This window comes from Chelonus insularis, unplaced genomic scaffold (genome assembly GCF_013357705.1).
Source record: "Chelonus insularis isolate UGA/USDA-ARS -01 unplaced genomic scaffold, ASM1335770v1 contig_88_pilon, whole genome shotgun sequence".
NCBI lineage: Eukaryota > Metazoa > Arthropoda > Insecta > Hymenoptera > Braconidae > Chelonus > Chelonus insularis.
Genome location: NW_023276776.1, coordinates 4101659 through 4125783, shown reverse-complemented (window position 1 = coordinate 4125783; position 24125 = coordinate 4101659). Strand labels below are relative to the sequence as shown.

At 31.3% G+C, this 24125-nt stretch overlaps 1 protein-coding gene across 3 annotated transcripts; it reads left to right on the top strand.

The window, feature by feature from the left end:
* The first annotated feature begins 941 nt into the window (after positions 1 to 941).
* Positions 942 to 23746, top strand: LOC118072011 (hyphally regulated cell wall protein 1). Of its 3 annotated transcripts, none has more exons than XM_035091558.1 (2): positions 942 to 1068; positions 21437 to 23746. In XM_035091558.1, exon 2 carries the CDS (start codon positions 21501 to 21503, stop codon positions 23331 to 23333), a length of 1833 nt encoding a protein of 610 aa, XP_034947449.1. In that variant the 5' UTR covers positions 942 to 1068; positions 21437 to 21500; the 3' UTR covers positions 23334 to 23746. The 3 variants fall into 3 exon arrangements, with proteins under 3 accessions (XP_034947449.1, XP_034947448.1, XP_034947450.1); XM_035091557.1 differs by lacking the exon at positions 942 to 1068 and adding an exon at positions 5624 to 6782; XM_035091559.1 differs by lacking the exon at positions 942 to 1068 and adding an exon at positions 18178 to 18257.
* Positions 23747 to 24125: the final 379 nt, after the last annotated feature.

Here is a 24125-nt window from a genome sequence, read left to right as displayed (position 1 = left end):
TGATTTTTTTTATATTTTAGCGATTTTAAGGGTAAAGGAAATTTTTTATACATTTTTTATGAATATATATATTTAGCTTAGATTCTAAGGTTTCTAAAATGTCCCTAAAAACGATTATTGGACCATCCGTTCATGAGTTATAAGGGTTTAAAGTCAAGGAGATGATGTTTTTTTATGTGTATCCAGTTTTACCCCTTTTTGAGGGTGTTAAAGTGAGTTTTTCTAGGCAGTGCCTCGATTCCGTATTTCTACGCATCAAGACGAAGAGAATGAGTGGTCAAACTTGAAAATCGGAGTACTTTTATTTTTTGGCCAAAAAAAATGGAAAGGGGTACCACTTGCCATTTTTTGGGGTCGAAAAATCAAAGTTGTCCGATTTTCAAGTTTGACCACTCATTCTTTTCCTCTCAATGCGTAGAAATGCGGAATCCGGTCAAACTTTTAAAAAATTAATTTTTTCACTCCTAAAATGGGGTGAAATGGGAACTTACTTTAATTTTAGCATGAATTATGCTACAATTATGATTTTAACTATATAGACTTGTTTCCTCTCGTCTAGATCTTGAATATGAGCCCTCGATCAGCCCAGTAGCATTAGCAGCATAGAAGTTATGCACATTTTCATGTCTTACAGTTTTTCGCCTATGTATCATTATTTCATTAATTTCATTATATATACTGGGAAACATTCAAGGAATCTTTAGGGAACACAATTTTATTATGCGGGAGATATAAAGTACTCGGAAATGAATTTTTCCAACTAAATTTTCAATAACAACAGCGAAAAATAACCATTCAAATCCAAAAATTATCCATATCTACATTAAGAAAAAATATTGATTAACTTCCATTGATTTACAATGTTAATCCAATTTTTCAGCACAAAAGAAAAGGATTTTAAAATTACTCGCATGGCCAAGTATTGATTTATCGTCAAAATGATTGGATTTGACTGACTAATAAATAATTCTCTCGATTGCTTTATTACTGAATAAAGATAATCAAGATGATGAAGATGATGATCAAGAGGATGATGAGGCAACTGGAGGTCATCTTACTAAGTAGTTGGTGAGTAAAGAAGCATATACATATTTGTTCCATCATCTTGTTATTTATGTTAGCACCACCTTCAGCAAAAAAAAACTAACGGACGGTAGCATGAAATGAAGGAGAGGAAGAAAACACACTTAAGCATACAAATTGTAAACATCATTTTTATAAATGTTCACTTCAGAGAAACCACCGATTTTTATGTCCCTGTCATATTGCAATAGTTACTAGATAATTGCTATCTAATCCACACTGAGAGCAATTACACAATATAATAGATCATTCAAACGACCTTGCTACACCTTGGATTGACTGTCTGTTCAATATAATAATTAATAATAATACTTAATATTATTATTGTCATTCATTGATGTGCATATTCATGATTTCAAGTTCCTCATAAAAAATTTCATGTTAAATGTTGAAAAATAAGCATTTATTTATTATACAATATTGTTCTACTAGTTATATTACACAATTATATCATTATTTTTCATTTGAATAAATATAATATGCTAATGACTATTATAATTTAGAAATACACACCACATGACTTATAAAAGTACCAAAATCTTTTGATTATGTGTCAATTTTTTATAGTAAAAAATATTTAAATGCATTCAACAGCATGCTTAAAAAAGTAATGGAATGCTCAATGATAAATCATGAATATTGAGAACACAATTTCGTTGAAAAATGTGACACAAAAAAAAGAAAAATAAATAAATAAAAATATATATACATATATATCTGTTCCAAAAAATCACACTTTATAAATCTTCAAGATAATAATTGAAAGTTTCAAAATGTAAAGAATTATCTTCAATGATTTTCCGTAGAAAAACGGAAAAATACGTTGACCCAAAAAACAATTTTATTATTTCCAACTGTACAAGTTTTCAATCAAGTTATTCCTGAACTAAAGAATTTCTTGAATCATAAAAAATTTATCTTCAATTATAATAGCCATAAACATCTTTTACTAAAATTGTTAGCTTTTCTAATGTTAAAAAATATTGAACATTAGATGCAACGATAGAAAATATATATATATAGATATACATAAGACTTCGACATTTATTACGTAGCATAGCTAGCAAGTTTCGCAATGTAAGTACAAAGTTGCTCTCGATTTATGGGTTGAGTATAGGAATCGAGTTCTCAGGTAGAATTATCTACTGGGCATCTCAAATAGCAGGTGATTAAGATGCGACAATATCAGTTTAGTATCCATTAGTATATTTAATAGCAAGGAGGCAATTAAAAAAAAAAAATAAATAATCTAAATTGCGTGGAAATGAAAACAAATTTCACACGTGTAGCAGCACGTGTGTTCCGTTGTCTTCACAATGAGCTACACCGCTATAATGATCATCAAATGTTGCGAATGGCCTGCAGCAAAATTAACTCTTTTACATACGCCCTCGTGTACACGACTGCCAATAAATCTAAGCATCGAGTCTAAGCACGAAGGTGTGTAGCCCCAACGTGTTGCTACATACATGCAAAAGTATATGCATCACTCAATATAATAGTACCTAGCGTAGGTTAAGGCGAAGGAGTAGGCATAGCATCCTGCACACATACATCTATAAGTGTCAGTAAGATGGATAAAAAACGAAACATTTGCATTATCATGATTCTGCTGTCATTCGTAATCGGTATTAATAAAGAAATAGTTACTTTAACAAAAAAGTGCAATTAATATATGACAATAAATATGACAGTAAGAAATAAGAGCTATTCATTATTTCAATGAACATTGAGAAAATGTGGAATAAGAAAAAAAATTTCATCCATTTTTTTGACAGTCAATGAAATAATGTTATATATATATTTTTTTTTATTTTTTTAATTATAAGAAAGAATAGATTGAGATAAAAAATTACTTGGTTTGATAAATTATTGATTTAATGTGGAATATTATTTACTAAAACTTATGCAACTATGTATTCGTTAGGTATAAAATGTAACTAATTGATTCAATAAGAAGTTATTTATGCAAAAAAAAAGTTTTTAATTGATTCTATTTATTAGGTATAAATAAATTTAATTTGTTTATTAAAAAATGATTTTTTTTTTAATGTCAAACCAGATTTTGGAGTAAAAATTGAAGTATAATGTATAATAAAAAATTTTGCATAAGTAGATTTGATATGTCTTTTATGTGACTGTAAGAAATATTTTTGTCTCATGTCAATGATTTAGTATATCAATGAATTATTTAAATATTTTTGTCCCGAAAGTAGGTACATATGCTAATGGTTTCTTTTAAATTATGAATATGTAAAAATAGAGAATATTTTCAATGAAAATGGTATATTTTTTAGTCAATAAAATATTTTTTTTATGAATAATAAAATTGTTGAAATTCAGATAATAAATGTATCATTTGACATGAAATATCAAGAAATTTATTAATGAAAATTTAATTGCAAAAAAAAACTTTGATTCAATCATCAATAGAATTAATCATCTGAACCATTTAAATCTCTTTTGCTCATTGACTCATGATTTTTCTTCATCCTATAATTATTCTGAAGAGATAAAAAAAGATTATTTACATAAATAAAGTAGTTGATGGAGAATAAAAATAAAACAGTCAGTAAAATGTCTGGTTTAATATGTATTTGATTGTTGCAAACCACAATAAATAGTTCAGAAAGTGAATAAAAAGCAAAAGTCGTATTTGAAGAGAAAAGACGACACTAGACAAAGAACCAGGAATTGGGTTAGTAAAAAAAAAAGCATAGCAACATACGAGATGAGGTTCTTCTGGGATACCTAGCAACCCACCTATCTACCTACTATGTTCATGATGTCTTCTATTTGTTGGCGCGTACGCGTGCAGCCTACACTGGACGCTTGACTCGACATGAGTTCCTTCAACGAGGGAATTGAGTGCAGGCTAACGGTACTGGAACTCTGGTGGATAGGTACATAGATACTATATATTCTGACGTCGGTAAATGGTGGGGTGCAGTCAGGGTGTATGTAGGTCTCGCATGCCGATTGGCTCCGGCTGTGGTTCCAGTATCCAGCGATGTAGCGGACTCAGACTTCACCTGTTGGGTGTGCGCGCGCGCAACCATACCGGAACCCCCTTCGTCTCTTGCTTCTCTGCTTGAGGGGGCGCCCACGGAATTTCTCGCTTCGCTGACCCCCGACGAGTTTCGGCTACCACAAGTGTCGATGGACTCTCTCTCTACTCACCCTCCAAGTTAACTGGGTATTTCTTTCTTTATGATTAATTTTATTTTCTAAGTCGAAGATTAATTGCATCGAGAGATCCGTTAGATGGGAAAAACTACTACTACAAACAGTCAACATGAAAAATAGTGTGACTAATTTTCTTATACTAGATGCCCTGGAATGTTGACAAAAGAAGTCTATATAAGTACACGCCCAGTCTTGGTGCTCTTCTCAACTTGCATTTCTTCCATCAGCCGCGTGCAATGCCACGTGATCCGTGGACTCTTTCTCCCCTGTTTAGCTTACTTTGTATGACTGGTCCGCAACACACGGTTTGCAGTAGAAAAAGAAAGCGAATCAGCCAAGTAGTCAAGTTAAGTAGTAGTAGTAGTAGCGGTAATGATGATGATTGTGGTGGTGGTGGTGGTAGTAGCTACAGACATATGTTGTACTTAAAGTCTGATAATGCTTGAATCTTTCTCCTTTGCACACTTGAACTGTGTGACTAGGCTCTGCAACACAACTACTTGCAGTGGAAAAAGAAAGCGAAGTTGGCCAAGTAGTTACAGACATAGCAGACTATTTCAAGCAGTGAGTTTTTCATGTTTTAAATGAAACCGACCAAGTAAATAATATTCAACATAATAAGAAGGTATTACATTGATGAAAATATTTCAGTTTGCTCGTATAAATAGCCCACATTATATCCTTCTAGTATGATATGATAATACTTTAGCTGTCACGTCGTAACGTAAAAGCCATCGTTTATTCACTCAGTTTGCTAAGCACGTTGTCTACCTCCTCGTCGATGTCTCTGACGGCTGAAAGAGTCAGCAGCAGCAACAAGTCCAACATCGAATTCTCTCAGTCAAATAGTCATATACAGTTTTTCTCTTTCTCTCCATACGTCCTTGGTGTATCCTGCAGCTCCATAGAGCTGTTGGAAATAATATCCCCAGCAGCTAGCATACGTATATAATACTTACACATAAACTTTAAAGATCAGACCATACATACATATATATTTTCACCAAGCTTGGGAGCAAGATGTAGTGGGTGGTGGGATGAAGCATGGAGAGAAGGAGCTGGCTGGATGGGAGAGTGGGGAATAGAAGTACCGCTATGCTTGGAGTTGCCTCGGGCAAAATACATACCTACCTACCTACCTAGCTCGATACCATGCCGGACTTGTCGTTCTGACTCTCGTGCGCACACCGCACACAATTACAAAATCACACACAGTATATAGTAATCATGCTGTGTGCTGCCATCCTACCACCTTGGATATACCTGGCTATACCGTAATCGAGGCGGCCGGTGCACGCCATAGGCCGGCACTCTAGGCAAGTACCTCGGGGATCATTGCGGCAGTGGCCTGGGCCGCCTCCTCACGAGCAGACTATTGTGCTCAGGCTCTGCGCAACGTATACTCTTTTCCTGTGCGTTAAACTCTCCCATCATTGGGATCCTCAAAGTTTCCAACTGCTGAATATTCAACCACAGTACATCAATGTGTTGATAAAATAACTTTAGTAGTGTTGTAGTCAATGATACGATTCATTGCGTCTTTATCCCCCACTTGGGAAACAAGCAAACCCCAGTCAGAAACAAGTTGAGAGCACGTTGAAACTCCGTGTCGTTTGCCTCGGCTAAATGTCAAGCGACTTCAAGGAGGTGAAGTGAGGTGAATTCAGCTGTGTCTCGTGTTGACAGTAGTCTATAGAAAACCAGTGGAGTATTTTTCATCAGTGCCAATAAGTAATCATTGGATTTATCCAGGACTTACATTTGATAATCACTCGGTGTGAATTATTTATTTATGTATCGTTGATGAACTATTGATAAACGCGAATGCTTCGGTCACGTCAACATCTGGAAACGATCGAGCGCGTGTGCACGTTCCCAAGTACGTGGCGCCTCGAATCTTATTTCTTTAGCCCACAAAGATGATGTGTCTTAGTTAGAGTTTATTACTACTCTTTCCTTTTCCCCCTTTTCCTCTTCCCATTTATTCCCATTTTTTTCATTCTACTTCTTTTCTTTCGGTTCCGCGTCGTGCTTTCCGGGTTCATCGGTGTGCATCGTCCCGAACAAGTCTGTACAGATGTGACGATGATGATGATGATGGTAATGATGATGATGATGATGATGCTGTTGATGATAATGATAATGATGGTGATGATCAGTGTCGACGCGAAAATACATCGATAAACCTTTGGTATTTTCCTTCTTGACTTATTGAGAGTGCGTGTCTTACCACTTTCCCCTCGGTGATTTTACTCGTTTACTTGTCCAAGTTTTCTTTTTATATACATATACATATATATATGTATCAAGTTGTATGTTCATACATAAATAAATACGTACACCGTTCGTGAGTTCTTAATTAACTAATGAGTTGAAACCAGTGATTTAAACAAGTGATTGTATTTTAATTCATTCAACGAATAATAAAAAATCATTTATCGACTCTCAATTGATATTTAAAGTGAACATCAAGCTTCATCAAAGTCTTGCTACATATTTGTCATTTATCACAGGTTAGTGTTACTTTACATAAACAATACATTGGAGTATTATTTACAGAAGGGCGTAAACTCATGTATACTCAACAGAGAACAACGCGAACCGTTAGAGAAACGTGACACTCGTGGCATTACTATCGTTCTCTAACCCCTATATAGAAATACATTTTATTTTCATTATTATTTCACTCAACATTTTGATATTACTTTTATCATTTCATACATTTATTATTTTAATAGGGGAAAAAGGAGGAAATAAAAATTATATAAGTTTAAGTACGGCAATATATTACAACATGGTACGATGAATACTACTCAAGAGATTTCAGATCGTTAGTTTTGATTTTTCCTTCTGAAAACGCACACGAGCTCTGTGCCACTTTCACGATCTTTGCTCCTCTCAGATAATCTACGTGTATACGTTTAAGTTACCGTAGTGTTATAGAGGCGCGATTTCTGTAGGGATAAATCACGACTGAGGTAAAATATACGACTTCAGCTAAATATTCAAGATAAAAAAAAATCACAATCGAATCGATGATAATTAATGAATACATTAATTACCATGAATGTTATGTTTAGTTTTGTTACTTATTGGCATTAATTCATGTAATTTATAACAAGCTTGGAGAAATATATATCTTGCTAAACTCTAATCTTCGAGATGTATCGACAGGTGCTAAGCCCAACAACATGGTTATTACAGATCTAGTAAACCATTTTTTATACTCTGATTTTAATTATTCCACTGTGATGTAATCAACAAGGACCTCGAGTGAATTATTACGAATAACAATAGGATGCTGTGTTAATGCTCATAAGTTTTACCTTCGAAGTTTTTTCATGCATCAGGAAGGAAATATAACAATAAAGTAAAAATTAAAAAACATTTAAATTATAAATATCATCTAGTAGATCAGAAGCTTGATATTGCTGATGCAAACAGCTTGTTTTTGTAGTTGATTATTGAGAAATAGCTGCGATCGTCATCAAAGATCCACGAAAAATTATAAAGCTTCCCGAATAAATAATGAAGACTAGATTGAGGAAGAGGGAAAGACAGGGTCATAAATAGAAGCGACAAAGTCACGAGTTGGATTCATCATCAGGTCCCTTGTCAGGAGATCTGGTTTCCCTGCCGCGATTGCACAATATTCCAGTGGAATAAAACAACATCCAAATGCGAGATCGGTGAGATCGATATCTCTCGTCTGACGATCGGTAATTACTAAAGTTGCGACCACATCTGCCAATAGTCTGTAATGAAATTTAAATTTTTCTTATTACTTACTCATCTATGAGAAAATTTTTTGCATAATTAATTAGGCAATGAATTACGAGGGAAAATTGATAGGTAAGAAAAGATATTAAAAAAGGAAAAAAAATATTAATTTGAAGAATTTGTGATTTAAAATGATTTAAAAATGTTATCTAGAAAAAAACATTTTTGAAAAATTTTAATTATGTTCATAATTGAACCAGCAATCTACTGAATAAAAGATCTAATCATTTTCCAGAATTTTTTATGTGAACATGAACAACGTTTTGTTTCAAAGAATAATTAAAATTAAAAATATCATTCGTTGTGATTCTTAGAAGATTTTTTTTTCTTTTTCTACAAATTGAAAGATTGAGTTTTTTAGTGTAATCGATTTTTCATTTTAAGAACAACCAGACGATCAATTAAAATTAATTGCCAATTTTTTTATGATAATAATTAAAATATATTTAATTATAGAAAGTTGAAAAAATTATAAAATAGAGAATTACCGTTAATGGAGTTTTTGAATTACTTAACCAGCTATTTTTAAACACTTAAATACTCAATTAAATCTAATAGAAATTTTTATCTTAATCAAAATAAGAATACTAACAATTATTTGCAATAACCTCTACAGAATATCTTTGATAAAAAAAATTTTTATCATTAAACAATAAATATTTAAATTTAAGCCAAAATAAAAATAATTCCATTATCATTAATGAAATAATAAATTTATTATAATTTATTCAACTTTCATATTAAAAATAATTAAATTCTGAATTAAAAACAATTAAAAATAAAAGTAAATTACTAAAGCTTGAATAAAAATACTTACCATTTATAAAAATCAAATAAATTCGATTTCAAGATTAGAAACCCTCCTGTCAGACGAAAAACATGAAACAGTAAAACAAAAAAAAGATTTTTCGTACATTTAAAGACAACAAGTAAACAAGTTGCGTGACGCGCGTGAGCTTTCGCAGGTAATAAAATATAAAATTCTAATTAATAAAATTCCTCATGTCCACAATCCGCAACCGCGTGATGCCGCATTAATTACCATCGGCAATCATAGTGGTATGGCAATAGCTAATGAAAGAGGAGAGAGATGAGACGGCGTTACACTTTATTGTTATCGGTGTGCGGGTGCGAGGAGTCTATTGTAATTACCTCCTATGGCTCTGCACGTAACAGGGTCAGTCAGGCCCGCATCTCTATACCGATCATATACACCAACTTGATGTTCCTGAATGTATGTAATCGTTAAGTTGTACGTGAATCTTCCTAGCACTTAGAGGTATTAGAAAATCGGCAGGAAACGTTAACTTCTTGGGAAAATTGATTTAACCTTCTTTATACTTACGAAAAAAACCATTTGTTCCCGTTATAGAGAGCATATTTTCTTCTGTTTTTAATATTTCAAGTAATAAAAACATTTTTGTTAGCTTATAAAGCACCTAAACAATAGAATGATAAAGATTGTATGGTTTGTATTAGTGTCAGGGTTGGCCGAGTACACCGATCCCACGGTTAAAAGATGGGTATCTCCGTTGTTTGGTAGTTTCCTTTGTTTTGGCCACGGTATCGGTCGACTTCCTGCTATTTTCTACTTCCCTGGGCGACGTTCCAAGTGGAAAAAAAAACAGCATGGATCCCATCAACTCGGCGTGCACAGTCTTACAGACCATTCAAAAGACACCGAAACGGAGATTAGTAAATAAATAAAAGGGAAAAAGAGACACTTTGAAATAGTAAAACCGTTAAGCTCGTAACTCAGGTTTCAAGAGATTCCGTGGAACGTCGAAATAACCCGCGAGGCGATTTCGTGTGCGATCTAGATCACGATTCACGACACTCCCATTTGCGAGGTTTAAATCTACTGATAAAGAGAGAAAAAAAAATGAAAAGAGAATTTTTTTTAATAACAAACTTATTTGCATATTTCAACCGTTATCTTATTAAATTATTTCTTAAGATGAATTCACTTGAGATAATTCATTCAATCAAAGATTCATCTAATTCGTGCACTAGACTATTAAATTGTTTATATTAATGATTAATGATTCTTCCTTCAGCTCAGTAATTGATAGAAAAAATTATTTCTTAAGGAAATCATTTATAATTTTCTTTTTTAATAAATTAATTAATTGAAGATTGAAATATTTATTATTGAATAAGGATAGAGTTTTTTTTTTTCATCAGTAAATTTTTTTTGCAAAATCTAAAGCAATATTTTTCTATAAACGTTCTTTCAATGTAAATAGATGTAAGAACTAATAACTTTTCAGTATTTTGAAATTATCATAAAAGTAAAACTTTATTTATTCGAATGAACATTGAAGTGATTTAAATAAATTTCCCTTTCCACTTAAGAATGTTCCATAATGCATAAGTTGAACATTGAGTTTATATTCAATTGCAGAACTAAAAAAAATAATTTTCCACAGTAGAAACCGACTAGTAAATAAGGCTGTGTTATATACGAATAACGCAGTTCATGGGGTTAGTTCGCGGCTTTACTGAACGCGTTGGCGGCAAAGAGAAATTTTGCGGTTGTTTATCTCATATTACAAAAATTTAAATGAGAATCTATCTAGTCATACTACAGACGCATCTCTCGCTTATAAAACGAGATATCATCACGAAAGTATACGTACGTACACGTTTATTTTCCCCTTAGAGATATTACGATGCGTATATATATATTTTATTGCTACATCAAAACACATGTACTCCAGTCAATCTTTCATTAAATCTTTAGGCTTTTCAAAAAGTATCCAACTACACGTAATTCTCTTTCAGTAAACTCAAAGTATGGATTGAGATGAGGATGTTTAGTATAGAGAAAATTTCATTCAATTTATTTCAAGTCATTCTCATATTTTATTTTTCAATCAGATAATTTAAGATTTATGTAAAAAATCTCATATTTTTTAAAGAAAATTTTATTTGAAATCATTAATTGTGTTTGTTCATGGGAATTAATTTTTTAAAAAGACTCCAATTTCGTTGGAGAAACAATGTTTTTTTTTTTTTTCATAATTCTTGAGAAAATTTAAATTACTTTCGAAATGTTATGATTCATGTTTGCTTTACTTCCTTTTTATGATCAGTTCACCGCATATTCAGACATTTTAAAATAAGACACATTAAATGTTTGTAAAAAATAAAACACGTCGATACATTCAATGCTGAATATCATAAATAAAGTCTTTTGTAACGGATTTTAAAATACTTTTAAACATTGAAAAATCGACTACAAAATTTTTATAGCTACTCATGACAATATTTACATCGAATGCATTCGATGTTTTATTTTAAAGTCATTCTTTAACACTTTGATTTGCGATGCTGTCAGCTAATAATTCATTTAAATTTATTTTCATCCATTTCTGTTATGAAATTTGAGATTCTTTTATTTTTATATTTAACAAAAAAAATAATATCAGAAAAATTATAATATGTAATACAGTCTTAATGGAGTTGCGAAAATAGTAAAATCATTTTTGGAGTAAAAATTAATCTTTCTATTAATCTGATGTGCTAAACAGTAACATTATTAATTTATAAAGTCAGAATAGTCATGATTTTTTACAATCGAAACACAAATGAACTCTAGTTGTTAATTCACACATCATAATTATTCCTAAGAAGCTCAATAATATTTTTTTTTATTTACATATCAGTGAATTTTTTACTATTGAATGATAAAAAAAAATTATTGATCAAGTAGTTATTTGCCTACCATTAATGATCAATAAAAAAAAAATTTACAACAATACCGATAGTATCAAGTAAAAACTAATGAATAAAAAATCCAATTAATTCTTAGAATAAAAATAAATTATATTAATTGAATTCAAACTACTTTCATATTAAATTATGATCCATTATTAAATTTCTCTAAATACTTTTCCCAATTATTAAATTAAATTTATTTCCGCTCTGCAATTTTTTATTATCTGTAAAACTATCACACACCAACACTCAAACATGCTCTCCATCATTTATAATTTTAAAAAACAAAAATTCATAACGAAAAAGGTTTATTTTTTTCAATGCCAATGAAAAAAATAGTCTGAGCTTGAAATACACTGTTTCCTTTTAGTAAACATTTCGGTCTGTGTGAATCAAAAGAGAAAAAAACTAATGTAAAAAGGAAGAAAAGAATAAACAAGACATGAGCAACAAGCGTGACTCTTTCGATACACGGTCGTTGTCATCGCTCGACGTGTCAGTTTCGCAAGTTCTCTGCGACCATCGTTATATATTGGTTTAAGTAGAGACAGTCTCAGAGTGTCTGACTCACGAGAAAACTGGTGATCTCGATGACTGCGCAAGCAATGTTACTCTACACAATACCTATTATCATGAACATTTTTCAAATAATTTATTTGATCTCATTAAATTTTATCTGATTATCTCTAATGACACATGTTAGCTCTAAACAAACAATTAATTAACAATTAAAAAACCAATAACAAGCAACTTTAATAACTATCAATGAACAGGAAACAACAGGCAGCAAAAGATGAATTTTATGAATCTATTGCGCAAGAAAGTGTTAACCATAATTATCTGAGAGTCATAAAAACTCAAGTATAAAATACCCGGACGCAACAGTTGCTATGGTAGTAACTCCTATATCAAAACAAAGAGCAAAATTACGATCTGTCTTATAATTTATACCAACATTAATGGAAATTTATTATTATTGACATACTATTAAGTCATAGAATATTTTTCCGCTATTTTTATTAACACTTAGTAAATAAAAAATTAATAAGCGTATAGTTTGAAAATAAATATTTGTCGAACGATCGTGATAAAAAGCGATTAGATATATTATTTCTAGTAGATAAATTGCATAAAGTACATGTTCAGACATACATTCACGCTCGCAATATAACTTAAGAGTAATCATGGGGACTACATTCAACGCCATTGTTGCACGGAAACTCTATAAGTATGCTAGTTATATGCCTCTATCAGAAGACTAGACAACTCGAGGCGTGTGTTTAAGAACCAGGCTGTTGATGGTGACTTGCGCAACCCTCGTCCCTACACGCATCGACTTAACGGATGTATCGTATGTATATAGTTAGGTCATATAAGCCTGCAATCACAGATCCCACGTCAACAAATGTCAGTCGAAAAATTTACTGGTTGAACACAACTGTTGTTTTGATGATTGACGACAAGAGGATTAACCTCTTGAAAATCTTATTTTTTTTTTTTAAATGAAAAATATTTTTAATCAAGTTTTTATTTATTTACTGTCAATCACTCATTTTCCCGGTCCCGTTTTTTTTTCTTTTTAACATGACGTTGACCTCAAATTTTATTTTTTGATAACATCTTAGAGGGGCTTACTTCTTTATTTTTTTTTTCTTAATACTGCCACTTCATTGTTCTATCATTTCGAAACAATAACTAATGACTAATTAAAATATTTTATGATTAATATAAAAATTTATTTATCCCAATTTTCGGTATTTCACATCCGGTGCTTTGTATACTTTATCGGGTCGTAAATTTAATTGTTTGTAATTATGTAATGAATAAAAAAATTCACGATTTACTGTTGAAAATAATAAAAAAGAAACTGACAATTAAAATAAATTGTTTTAAGGTGATTATTGTTGTTGTTATTATTAATTATTGTATACATATATAATATATCTATATATATAGATGTCGAGTTCTTAAAAAAACATTTATTGTCCATAGATCAGTTAAAAAGTCAATGTAAAGTTCGTAGCAAGATTTAAACAGAGAAAAATAAAATTGTCAGATCTCCGGATTGCGATATGTCTGGGTAAATTACATAATAACAACTTTGAGAATAAATTGGTCAAAGAGGCGTGGTCGAACTGAAAAGACTGAGTATGCCCTGAATTTTTTGTCGTTATTAAAAAAAAAAAAAAATGATAATAATAATAATACTACGTAAATAAAAAGCGGAAAAGAAAAAAAAATGTATTTCATGCTAATGTTAAATTAATGGATCAGATGATGATTAAGATAAAAGTATTTAAATTGAACTAGAGAAGTGAAAATCACAAAGAAAGTATATAATAAATAATTCTGTAGCGAAAATAGAAAAGAGAACGGCCTTCATGTGGGCGTCCGATCGCGGTTGACCGAGCGAAGAACTCCGCGTTCATCCGTCCTACTTGTGGACAAATAAACCATTTTAAATACCCACCGTTATAACGTTCCGTTAATTCGTTAATTAATTAATGAATAACAAGTCAAGTGGAGCACTTTGGATATCCTTGTCGGATCATCAGCAACTGGAAGCATTGCCATTTCCGCCAACAGTATTTTCCATGTCGAGGACCCACGAGAAAGAATGAGTCATTGATGGTGACAGAAGCATGCAAAAAAATCTCCATAGTCATAAATCTTCCCCACTCCCAATGTAAACATGTATTCAAGCTCTCTGCACGCATACATTAATTCAATTTTGCCCTGTAGTATTATTATATAGTAAAATACTTGGTGTATGATCCCAGCACTTGGTATCAGAAGAAGTACACTGCTTTTTTTCCCTTCAATTTATGAAACATCTCCCGGCAATAATTTGTTACTTATCCTCATATTTCATCCAACATGAAATGATTGAGAAAGTACATAAGAACTAATCGGCCTAACTTCTTGATTTTTATGTCTTGTGTAGATGTGTGAGAACGTGCCGAATGTGTAACACTTTCCAACACACAACGCGTTAGCTTGCACTTTTATTTTCACAGACGCCTTTTGTGTCGATATTGTATATACACTAGCCTAGCTCTTCTAGTGATTTGGCCCACTTGCTTCCCTGCAATCATCAAGCATGACTTTGCGACTCTCACTCTTTTATCTATACCATTATAAATAGCCTGCACATCTGGTTTTTCATTTGGGACATCGCATGTATTAATGTTTTATCGATAACTCGAGAAAAATGTGTCTCTATTAATTTTTTTATTTCCATTTTTTATTTGCACGGAACAATAATCGTGTTTCTCAAGTTTTCTTTGGTTGACTATGGATATATATATATATATATATATATATATATATATAAATTATAACTATCGACTGTTGCACTTGCTGCAAAATAATTGCATAACAATTCTCGTTAATGTCGCAAGCAATCAAGATTTTCTGCGGGTAAAATATTATTCTGCATATTGAATAGATATCTATATCGACACATGTAAAAAAAAAAACGATTTATAAACTAGAAAAAATATATTTAGCTCAGATAAAATTTCTTTAATAATTATTATTAATTTTTCTTAGTGAATTACGATCGTTTAAGCAATAAATTACGAGTAAATGCAATATCAATATTGTTATTGACAAAATAATGAGTTAATTAATGTAATTTTTATTTCTAATGAATTTATAATTAATAAAAAAAAGTCTTTTTCTACATATTTAATTTTTTTTTTTTTTTAAAGATATATTAAATAATTGAGATTGAAAAAAATAAATTTTTTATTTATTTTCGAAACAACTCTTAAATCTTTTAAAGCTTAAGAATCTGTTTCTACTCTTCTTCAATTTTTTATGGTACCATAAAAGGTGATAAAAATTCTAAAGAGAGATTAACGAAGTATAAAGTACAAGCTTTTAAATGCAAGCGTGTTTATCAAAATCCTATAATTCTTCACGGACGTGCAGTCATTAATTAAAAAGACTAATTTTCTTTGGATTTTATTTCGAAGAAATAGTTTGAGAAAATAACTAAAATCTCTCAGGTTAACATTAAAAAAAAAAAAATAATTACTCCAACACATTTAATCGGTAACGGAAAAAAAAGAAGAATTAATTTTTTTTTTCTTTACCTAAAAGACCCCAAGACTTTTGGAGCAGAGAATTTAAAAAAAATTTATCAGTTACTTTTTTTAAAAAGAGAATAATATTCTCCAAATAAATATGAAACATAAAAAAAAATAATCTTACTCATTATATAAACAATTTATTATTTATAAAAAATAATTTAATGTACAATAAAAAAAATTGGATTATAAATTCTCATTAATAATCTGTCTTTCATTTCCTTTTAAAAGACATTTTCTTTGCATAATAATGAATGTCTGAAGTTTAAAGCCGGAGTTGGATATTTGATATTTATTATTCATTATAAAATATTTCATATTTCAAGTTAAAATCTTAAAATATGAATTTTTAAGTTCACCGAATAAATTCGTTCATAAAGTCATGGAGTAAATCGTTCACGACCGCAGTCAGAAAGACGTTTAATTACCCGTAGGAAGTGGGTTAGGGGGACTATATGCTCGGGCGTGCTTCAATTACGATCCTAAGAATTTCATAATTTTTTAATTGTACCCCCTAGCCCTCCTCCTCTCTTTGTTCGGCCTCCTTTAGTCTCTTGGCTACCGCTATACACACGTACCAGAGCAATATCATTTTTTTGGAGTAAAAAAATCTATATAGAACCGCATCAAGAGAAGCAGAGTATAGATTGCCTTTCTTCTTCCTACTGGCAATGAGTCACGTAAATATATAATAATAATAACCCCATGATCGTTGGCGAACTTTGATTGAGATAAACCAATCGACCGTCTCGCGTGCAATGTCTCTATGGAGAAAGTATAACGTGGTACATTGAATCTTGCAATGGGTCAAGGCAAGGTCGTACTTTGCACGACCAATTGTTTCCCATCGATATTCTACTATCGATAATAAATCTATCTATCAAGATAATAAAACCCTGTTTAATTTTATTATTTATATTACCGGTTCAAGAAATTAAGGTCAGCTTTTACCTCCTCAACATTTTATCTTTAGACATATATTTCGAAAATTTTTCATGTTACTCACTTTTTTCTTTTTTTATTCTCAATGTGTACAAGCTGCCAACGAGCATTCAAAAGAGACATCGCGTGCGCGGTAGCTCGAGGGTTCAAGGAGTAGGAATCTTTACCGAAACAAAAGTTAAAAAAAAAAATGGTCTTAAAATAGAGAAAGAAAGAAGATGTTATAATAAGAAGTATAAAGAAAAATAAAAAGAATGAGGTTGAAATTATTCGTGCAAATGAAGCGATAATACTGAACAGCAACTCATCATTAAGGCTTATAAAGACGATCGTAAAAGTTTACCAATTTTGTTTGAGATCAATGTTAATACCGTTTTTCTTTTTTCTCAAGAAAGTAAACCGCATTAAGACTTCGTTACTTCCTTGATGCATTATTCATATGTGTTCAAGCGTATGCAATTGTCATTATTTAATGGTTAAATTCATCCGATAAATTAATCATATGCTGATAAAAATATTACTCATATTACATCATTGATTTGCAGTTTCTGAAGGAAATTCTTAATTATATCCAATTGCTGATGCTTTATTTGGCATTTAATCATTTTAATCACATAAATATTATTTGTTTTAATTTAATCGATCATTTAAAAAGAAAAAATTCCATAAAAACAAAATTTTGGAGTAACTTTACTCTTTTTGGAGTATTATTTTCTTTACAAAAAATCATTTCATTGTTTATAAATCAACAAAAAATTGATAATAAATACAATTGGTTAATTAACAATATATCCCATGCAAGCTAAAATAATTACGGTTAAAATTATTCTCCGAAACTACTGAATATTAAAATTATTTATTCAATTAACTAAAAAATATTTTTAACTCGTGTTAATTCAAGGTTTCAAAAAAAAAAAAACATATCATTTAAATTGATAAAACTCTACAAAAAAAAACTAAATTTAAACATAAAGAACACTTATTTGCATAAAAAAAAAAAAGAAATCCTATAGTCGAAAAGCAATGATTTGTTCTCGACAAAAAAAAAAATATTTTCATCATCTCAGCGAGGAGCATTTTGGAAATTTTTCAAAGGTTTAAACTCCACCTAAGAGGCGCACGTGCGTGACCTTTTCCTTATCCGACATACCTACATATTTTTTCCCATATATCCCATGATGACGTTATTTTTTATTCTCTTTGATCCTCCTTCAATTTGTCGGCAATAACCATTGGAGTTTCCATAAATATATAATCATCTGTTGCCGTGAAAAATATTTGTTTGTCTTGTTTTTCGCCATCTCTTTTCCACTGCCTCATCTATACAAGCTTCTCATTAAATTTCGACTGACCGTAACCGGACGTGGGTATTCTTGGACGTGGTTTTTTGTGAGTATACGGACGTTCATTAAATGATACCCCAGGCAACTGCGGTGGCTGTGAGTCGAGTGAGTAAGTAACCATCTCAGATGATTATTTTCGACAAGACCATTTCTTTTCTCTGCATTCTCTCTGAAACTTACTCAGCTTTTAACCGGTAGTCTTATTATTAACAATGCCATCACGCACACACTAATGTTCTTGTGTTAATATCAAGCCATTCAAGACACCATAGAAGTAATTGACCAAAGCTCATTAATGTTCATCTCGACAACTTTTTTTTTTTCATTGCTATCAAAAAATTTCATCAGTCAAGGAAATTTTCTATAGAAATGTCCAAACTGTCATGAATGACGCGAGCCACGGTATAATAAGAGTCCCGTTAATTTCTGCATCATCCTTCGTCACCTCTTTCGTTTTTAAAAGAAGTGAAATAACATATAACCAAGCAAGTCTTAAGAAACCGCGCTCGGACATCCGGGTGTTTGCGCGCGCGGGGCCTCGAGAGATCTCCTCAGTCCGCAGGTAAAGTATACAAGCAAGGCTATGGCATTTATATTACCATCGTCCTCTATCTATATACCTTTCTCTCTTTTCCTTGCATTAAGCTTGCCTAATGTACATGTATATGTGCAATCATTTACATGTATATATAAATACCTACGTTACAAAGGTATTAATATGGTACAGTGCGTTATAGAGAATCGGTTGTAGGAAACTCTAGTTGCGCAAGCACTGCTGCAGCACTGAAAGATCGAAAGATCTATAGGTATATATCGTCCGGACCGCAGTGCAAGCCAATACATAGGGTGTCCTATTTTAAGTAATAAATACTTTTTATTGTATACATATCCGTTATGAAAATACTCGCGCATGGTATTCTATTATTATTATTGAATAGGCTTGATAAACCTACAAGTTATTTTTATTGTTGTTAAATAAATGATAAAAAATTAATGGAATTTTTTTTTGTAACAACTCCGTTTTCTATATGAGAAAAATTAGTCTATTGAAATCGTTGAGTTGTGATTAAAGTTTCTATCTGTAATGTTGATTGATTCTTTATCATTATGTTTAACATGAAATTTATCTTTGTTTCGAAATGATATATTCATGTAATAATAGTTCAACCTTTTAAAAACAACAAACACACTCGCAACTTCAAATGAAAAAATTATATTTCTATTTATTTTGTTTGTTTAAAAAGATTGCCTCTGTGAGACATTAAATTTAATTTATTCATTCTTAACAAATATTCTATTGTTCCATAGCTTGTTTTTTCAACAATTAGTTATGTTTTCTCAACAATTAACGGTTAAAAAGATCATAATTATTATAAATAATGTATACATTTAATTTTTTTCTCAATTATGATTTTTTTTAAATTATATTTTAGATATTGTAATTATTTATTATTTTAAATAACTTAAAAAAGATGATTTATTTTTGACATTAAGAATTTATGTTAAATAATCCATCAAACCAATCAATCAAAACTAAATAAATAAATTGAAAATTTTTAGAGTTAAAATGTAATAATTAAAATAAATAAATATTAAAAGATGTTCAGTTATTTTAATATTATTGAATATTTTCATTTGATGGAATAAATGAAAATTTTTTGATTCATTACTATAAAACTCAAAGTCAGGAAAGTTTACTACATACATCAATCAATCATAATTTAATTTAATTCATTATTCCAACTCCAGACATCTAAAAACTTTATTTTATCACTGATTAATCACCTGAAATATTCATCTGATATTATAATTCATTTTACGATTAAAAATAAATTTCAACACAAGTCACGTACAATAATGGTTGCAAAAAAGAATCAATATTTCCGTTTGCATTGTCTCTCGAGTTGAACTAGGAAAATAATAGAAATTGAAAGCATTTATAGTTAACTATGCATGATAGTTAAATTATTCAGAATGCATCTTACAACGGCATAGGTTAGTGTGGCGAATTTATATGCGGATACAGTGCGTTCCCACGACCGACACTGCGTCAGTAACAGAGCAACGTATGCGAATCTGGTCCTCGAGAAAAGGCCTCCATTTGGTATATCTGTTATTTGTGCAGCATACAACAGTATTACATTGGCTGTATACTTAACATTTATATACATAGGTAGACAAGAAGCAAGTATAAGATATGGAACAAGAGCTCACTGCGTTCCATCTTATGTACACGTGCTTTCTACATTGCTGGAAGCATCTATGCTGTATAAATAATGTATAAGATATTACTGACAGTGACGAGGCATAAAAAATAAAATGAAATGCCGGAATTATAATTATAAATAATAGTCGAAAAGCTTAGTACGAGCGTCTGCATATCAGACAGCAGTGGACCAATAACGGTTTCATGAGGTTATATTCCAAACCGGTTTTTTTTTTCTTATACTCTTGATGTCGAGAAGAAATGCCGAAGCATTTCACAATGTTATAACCCACTATTGGCTCCTACAATTTTGTTCTATAAATCTTTCTGACATGACGGATCAAAGTTTTCTCATTTCAAAGCCCGAAGCTATTGTAGCAATCTTTTAGTATACAATTCTTTACTTAAAGTGAACAATACACGTCTCTATATATACCATTTCCTCTTCTTTTTATAACATTTTTTTTCTCTCTCATTATATTTAGTCTGTGTAAAAATCATTTTCAAAAAGAACTTTAATTTCTTAAGCGAGGTTATTTCGTTAAAAAATTGTCAGTAAAATTTTTGACAGTTAAAAATGATTGTTGTTGTAACAATAAATAAAGCACTTATTCAATAATTAATTATATAAAAAGTATATCCTACACTTTAAGGTTATATTTATCATAATTTTTTATAATTAAAAATTCATTAGCATTCGGTTTATTTTTTTTCTTTTTCATCAAAAAAATTATCTGACCTACGTATACAATAACTTTATAAAAATTTTATTCTTTATTTAAAACAATGTTTAATCATTGAGCTTTAGTAATAATTTTCCATAAAAATTAACTTTTTTTTATTAAAGAAGACAGAAAAAATGTAATAAATCAATCATTTTCTCGTCTTCTTGATAAATTATTCATTTTTTATGATAATTTTATTATTTTTCAAATATCGAGAATTATTTTCAAAAAATTCGTACTACTTTCAGATAATTAAAGATAAATGCATTTTTGATACAAAAAAAAATTAATTAAAAAAAATTTTTTTCTTTAAAAAAATAACCACGATGATTCAAAGAAAATTTCATTTGTTTACAGACCAGCCTTGAGAAGCCGAAGATGCCGATGTAACACCTGTAATCGTGGAACAACCGAAGAGGCCATGGACCTTACAGAGGCGTTTGCGCCCGGCAACGAGACTGAGGATCTCGGTAAAACCGATTTCTTCGACTTTGTCGTCTCGCCTTCACTCTCAGCTACACCCTCGCACTGTACTTCCGGTGGGATTACATCTTCGACTTCATTTATCAAGGAAACTAACAACAATACTCTACCAGCTTTACCTCCTGTCTCAACCATTACTGGATCATTAAATCACCACAGTGTACGTAGCCATTGTATCCAGAGTAGTGAGCAAATACCAATGGACCAGTCAGACTGTGATTACTGGGGAACTGATGATGGTAAAGAACAACAGACGTGTAATATACTCCTAGAAGACCTCAACAAATACTGCTGGTCAGCTCATGCTAATCCTACATGTCGAGGCGATACTCCAGACAGTGAGAATCATCGAGTAAGTAGTGCTAATGATCGACAAAACACGGACGGCGCCATTTACACGCTCACCGTGCTGAATAATGAAGCTAATTCTATGGATGGACTTGATTGTTGTAAGAGTCCAGTCGCTCCTTCCAATGACTCCTGGTCTTTGAGACCCAACATTGATCTAGACGCAATACTTAATTTAGAGTCTAGTCATAATGATCAAGACTCCCATGACGTTCAAACCTCAGCAGAAGTGTCGCGAAGTACTGAGAGGTACCACATAATTTCAACCACACCTTCTTCGCAATATGCCACTGATGATAGTGGTTTCGTGGAGAGTAAAGAACTATGTCGAGGACAAAGCAACCCAACAGGAGACAATAATAATGATTGGAAGCTTTCAGATCAGAATCATCTTCAAGAAGTAAGTGGAGATTCTGCTGAGAGCCTCTTGAGGAATGCTCTTCAAGGTAAATTATACTCGGGGCCCACGCAAATAACTCTACCATCTACAAAGTCTTCACCGATATCAGTATCTCTATCTACCAGTTGTTCTGGTGGATCTCAAATGATAACTGATCACCAACAACAGACTCAACATCAGCAACAGCAAGAACAACAAGATGAATCTATGCATGGTTGTACTGAAGAAGATCTGTTATTGTCTCAACTAGAAACAACGACCTATCGGCCTGGTGATTATGAAAAACTCAAGAGTATTGCAAACGAAGTTGTCGAATCCTATTGTAATTTGGAACCAGTTTGCAACGTTTCAGCAACAACAACAGTGATGTATACCTTGGATCCAACCAGTGGTAGTTTAGGAACCATTACATTGCCTGCTGATCTTGGCCAAGTAGGAACAGTGACAGTTGTTACAGCAACACAACAAGATTTAATAGAACAAACGACTCCCAGAGCCGAAGAAAATCCATCAACAACAAGTCAAATTCAAGTAGTGAGTGCCAGAGCAACAAACACTACAGGAACAAAGGCTCCTAAAAAATATTCTAGGAAAAATAGTCGTAATAATTCGAATAGTAATGCTAATGGATCTTCAACAACTGGTTCTGCTAATGGAAATGATGGAGGACAACATCAAGGTAATGGATCAGGAAGTTCTCCTAGTGCTACAGTTCAACGAAAAGAACGATCGTTACACTATTGTAACATTTGTCATAAAGGTTTCAAAGATAAATACAGTGTGAACGTTCACATCAGAACTCATACTGGTGAGAAACCTTTCGCATGTTCATTATGTGGTAAAAGTTTTCGCCAGAAAGCCCATCTTGCGAAGCACTATCAAACTCATGTAACTCAGAAACCTAATGTTGGCAACGGGACCAGTTGTGGAAGCTCAACAACAACCAGTACTCCAAGTCCAACAGCTAATTCATCAAGAGGAAGTCACACTGCAGAAACAGCAGTGTGTAGTCCTTCAAGCTAGAGCTAATAATTATATAGCAACTAGGATATTTTCTAGATAAAAATTTGTTGCTAAATTTTTTCTTTTTTTTTTTGTTATCAAAGCCGTCCAGACGCGTTCAACGAGTCGCTCATTATAAGATTGTGATGAAATCTCGAAATATTTTATAATATTTATATCAAGATCAGTAATAACACTTTTTTCGCAAAAGAATGTATACAAACATAGATGTATTGCACACGTTACTCAAACACACGAGTGGTCTCATTTAATTTATTTTTTAATTAACAATTCGAACATTGATCGAAAAATTTTTGTTAATAATTAGAAAGATTTTTCACAACATTTTGATGTTGATGAAAATATAAAACATGTATCATTGTTATTCAAAGAAATACTATTTATATAAATAAGCAATCATAATTTTATAGCATCAGGAGAAAATTAATATTGATGATGAAAATTAAATAAATAATAATTATATCATAAAACTCTATTTTATAAATAAGAAAAATATTTTTGAATAATACTAAAGAGATAAATAAGATCATGTTTATATATATATATAGAAAAAATGTAGTCTTTTTTCATATTATTTTTACTGTTATCTGTAAGTAATTAATAGCATGATCTGTGATTTAGATTCATACTTGAGAAACATTTGACATAAAGTGTGTGTAGTAGAGCACAATATTCATGGGATAACATCGTCCTAATTAATGTAATAATTGATTAATTTTCATTAATCAATTAATTCTGTCATTTTTATTATTTTATTTATATCATAGAAAATGCAGATAAGTGAATTGATTA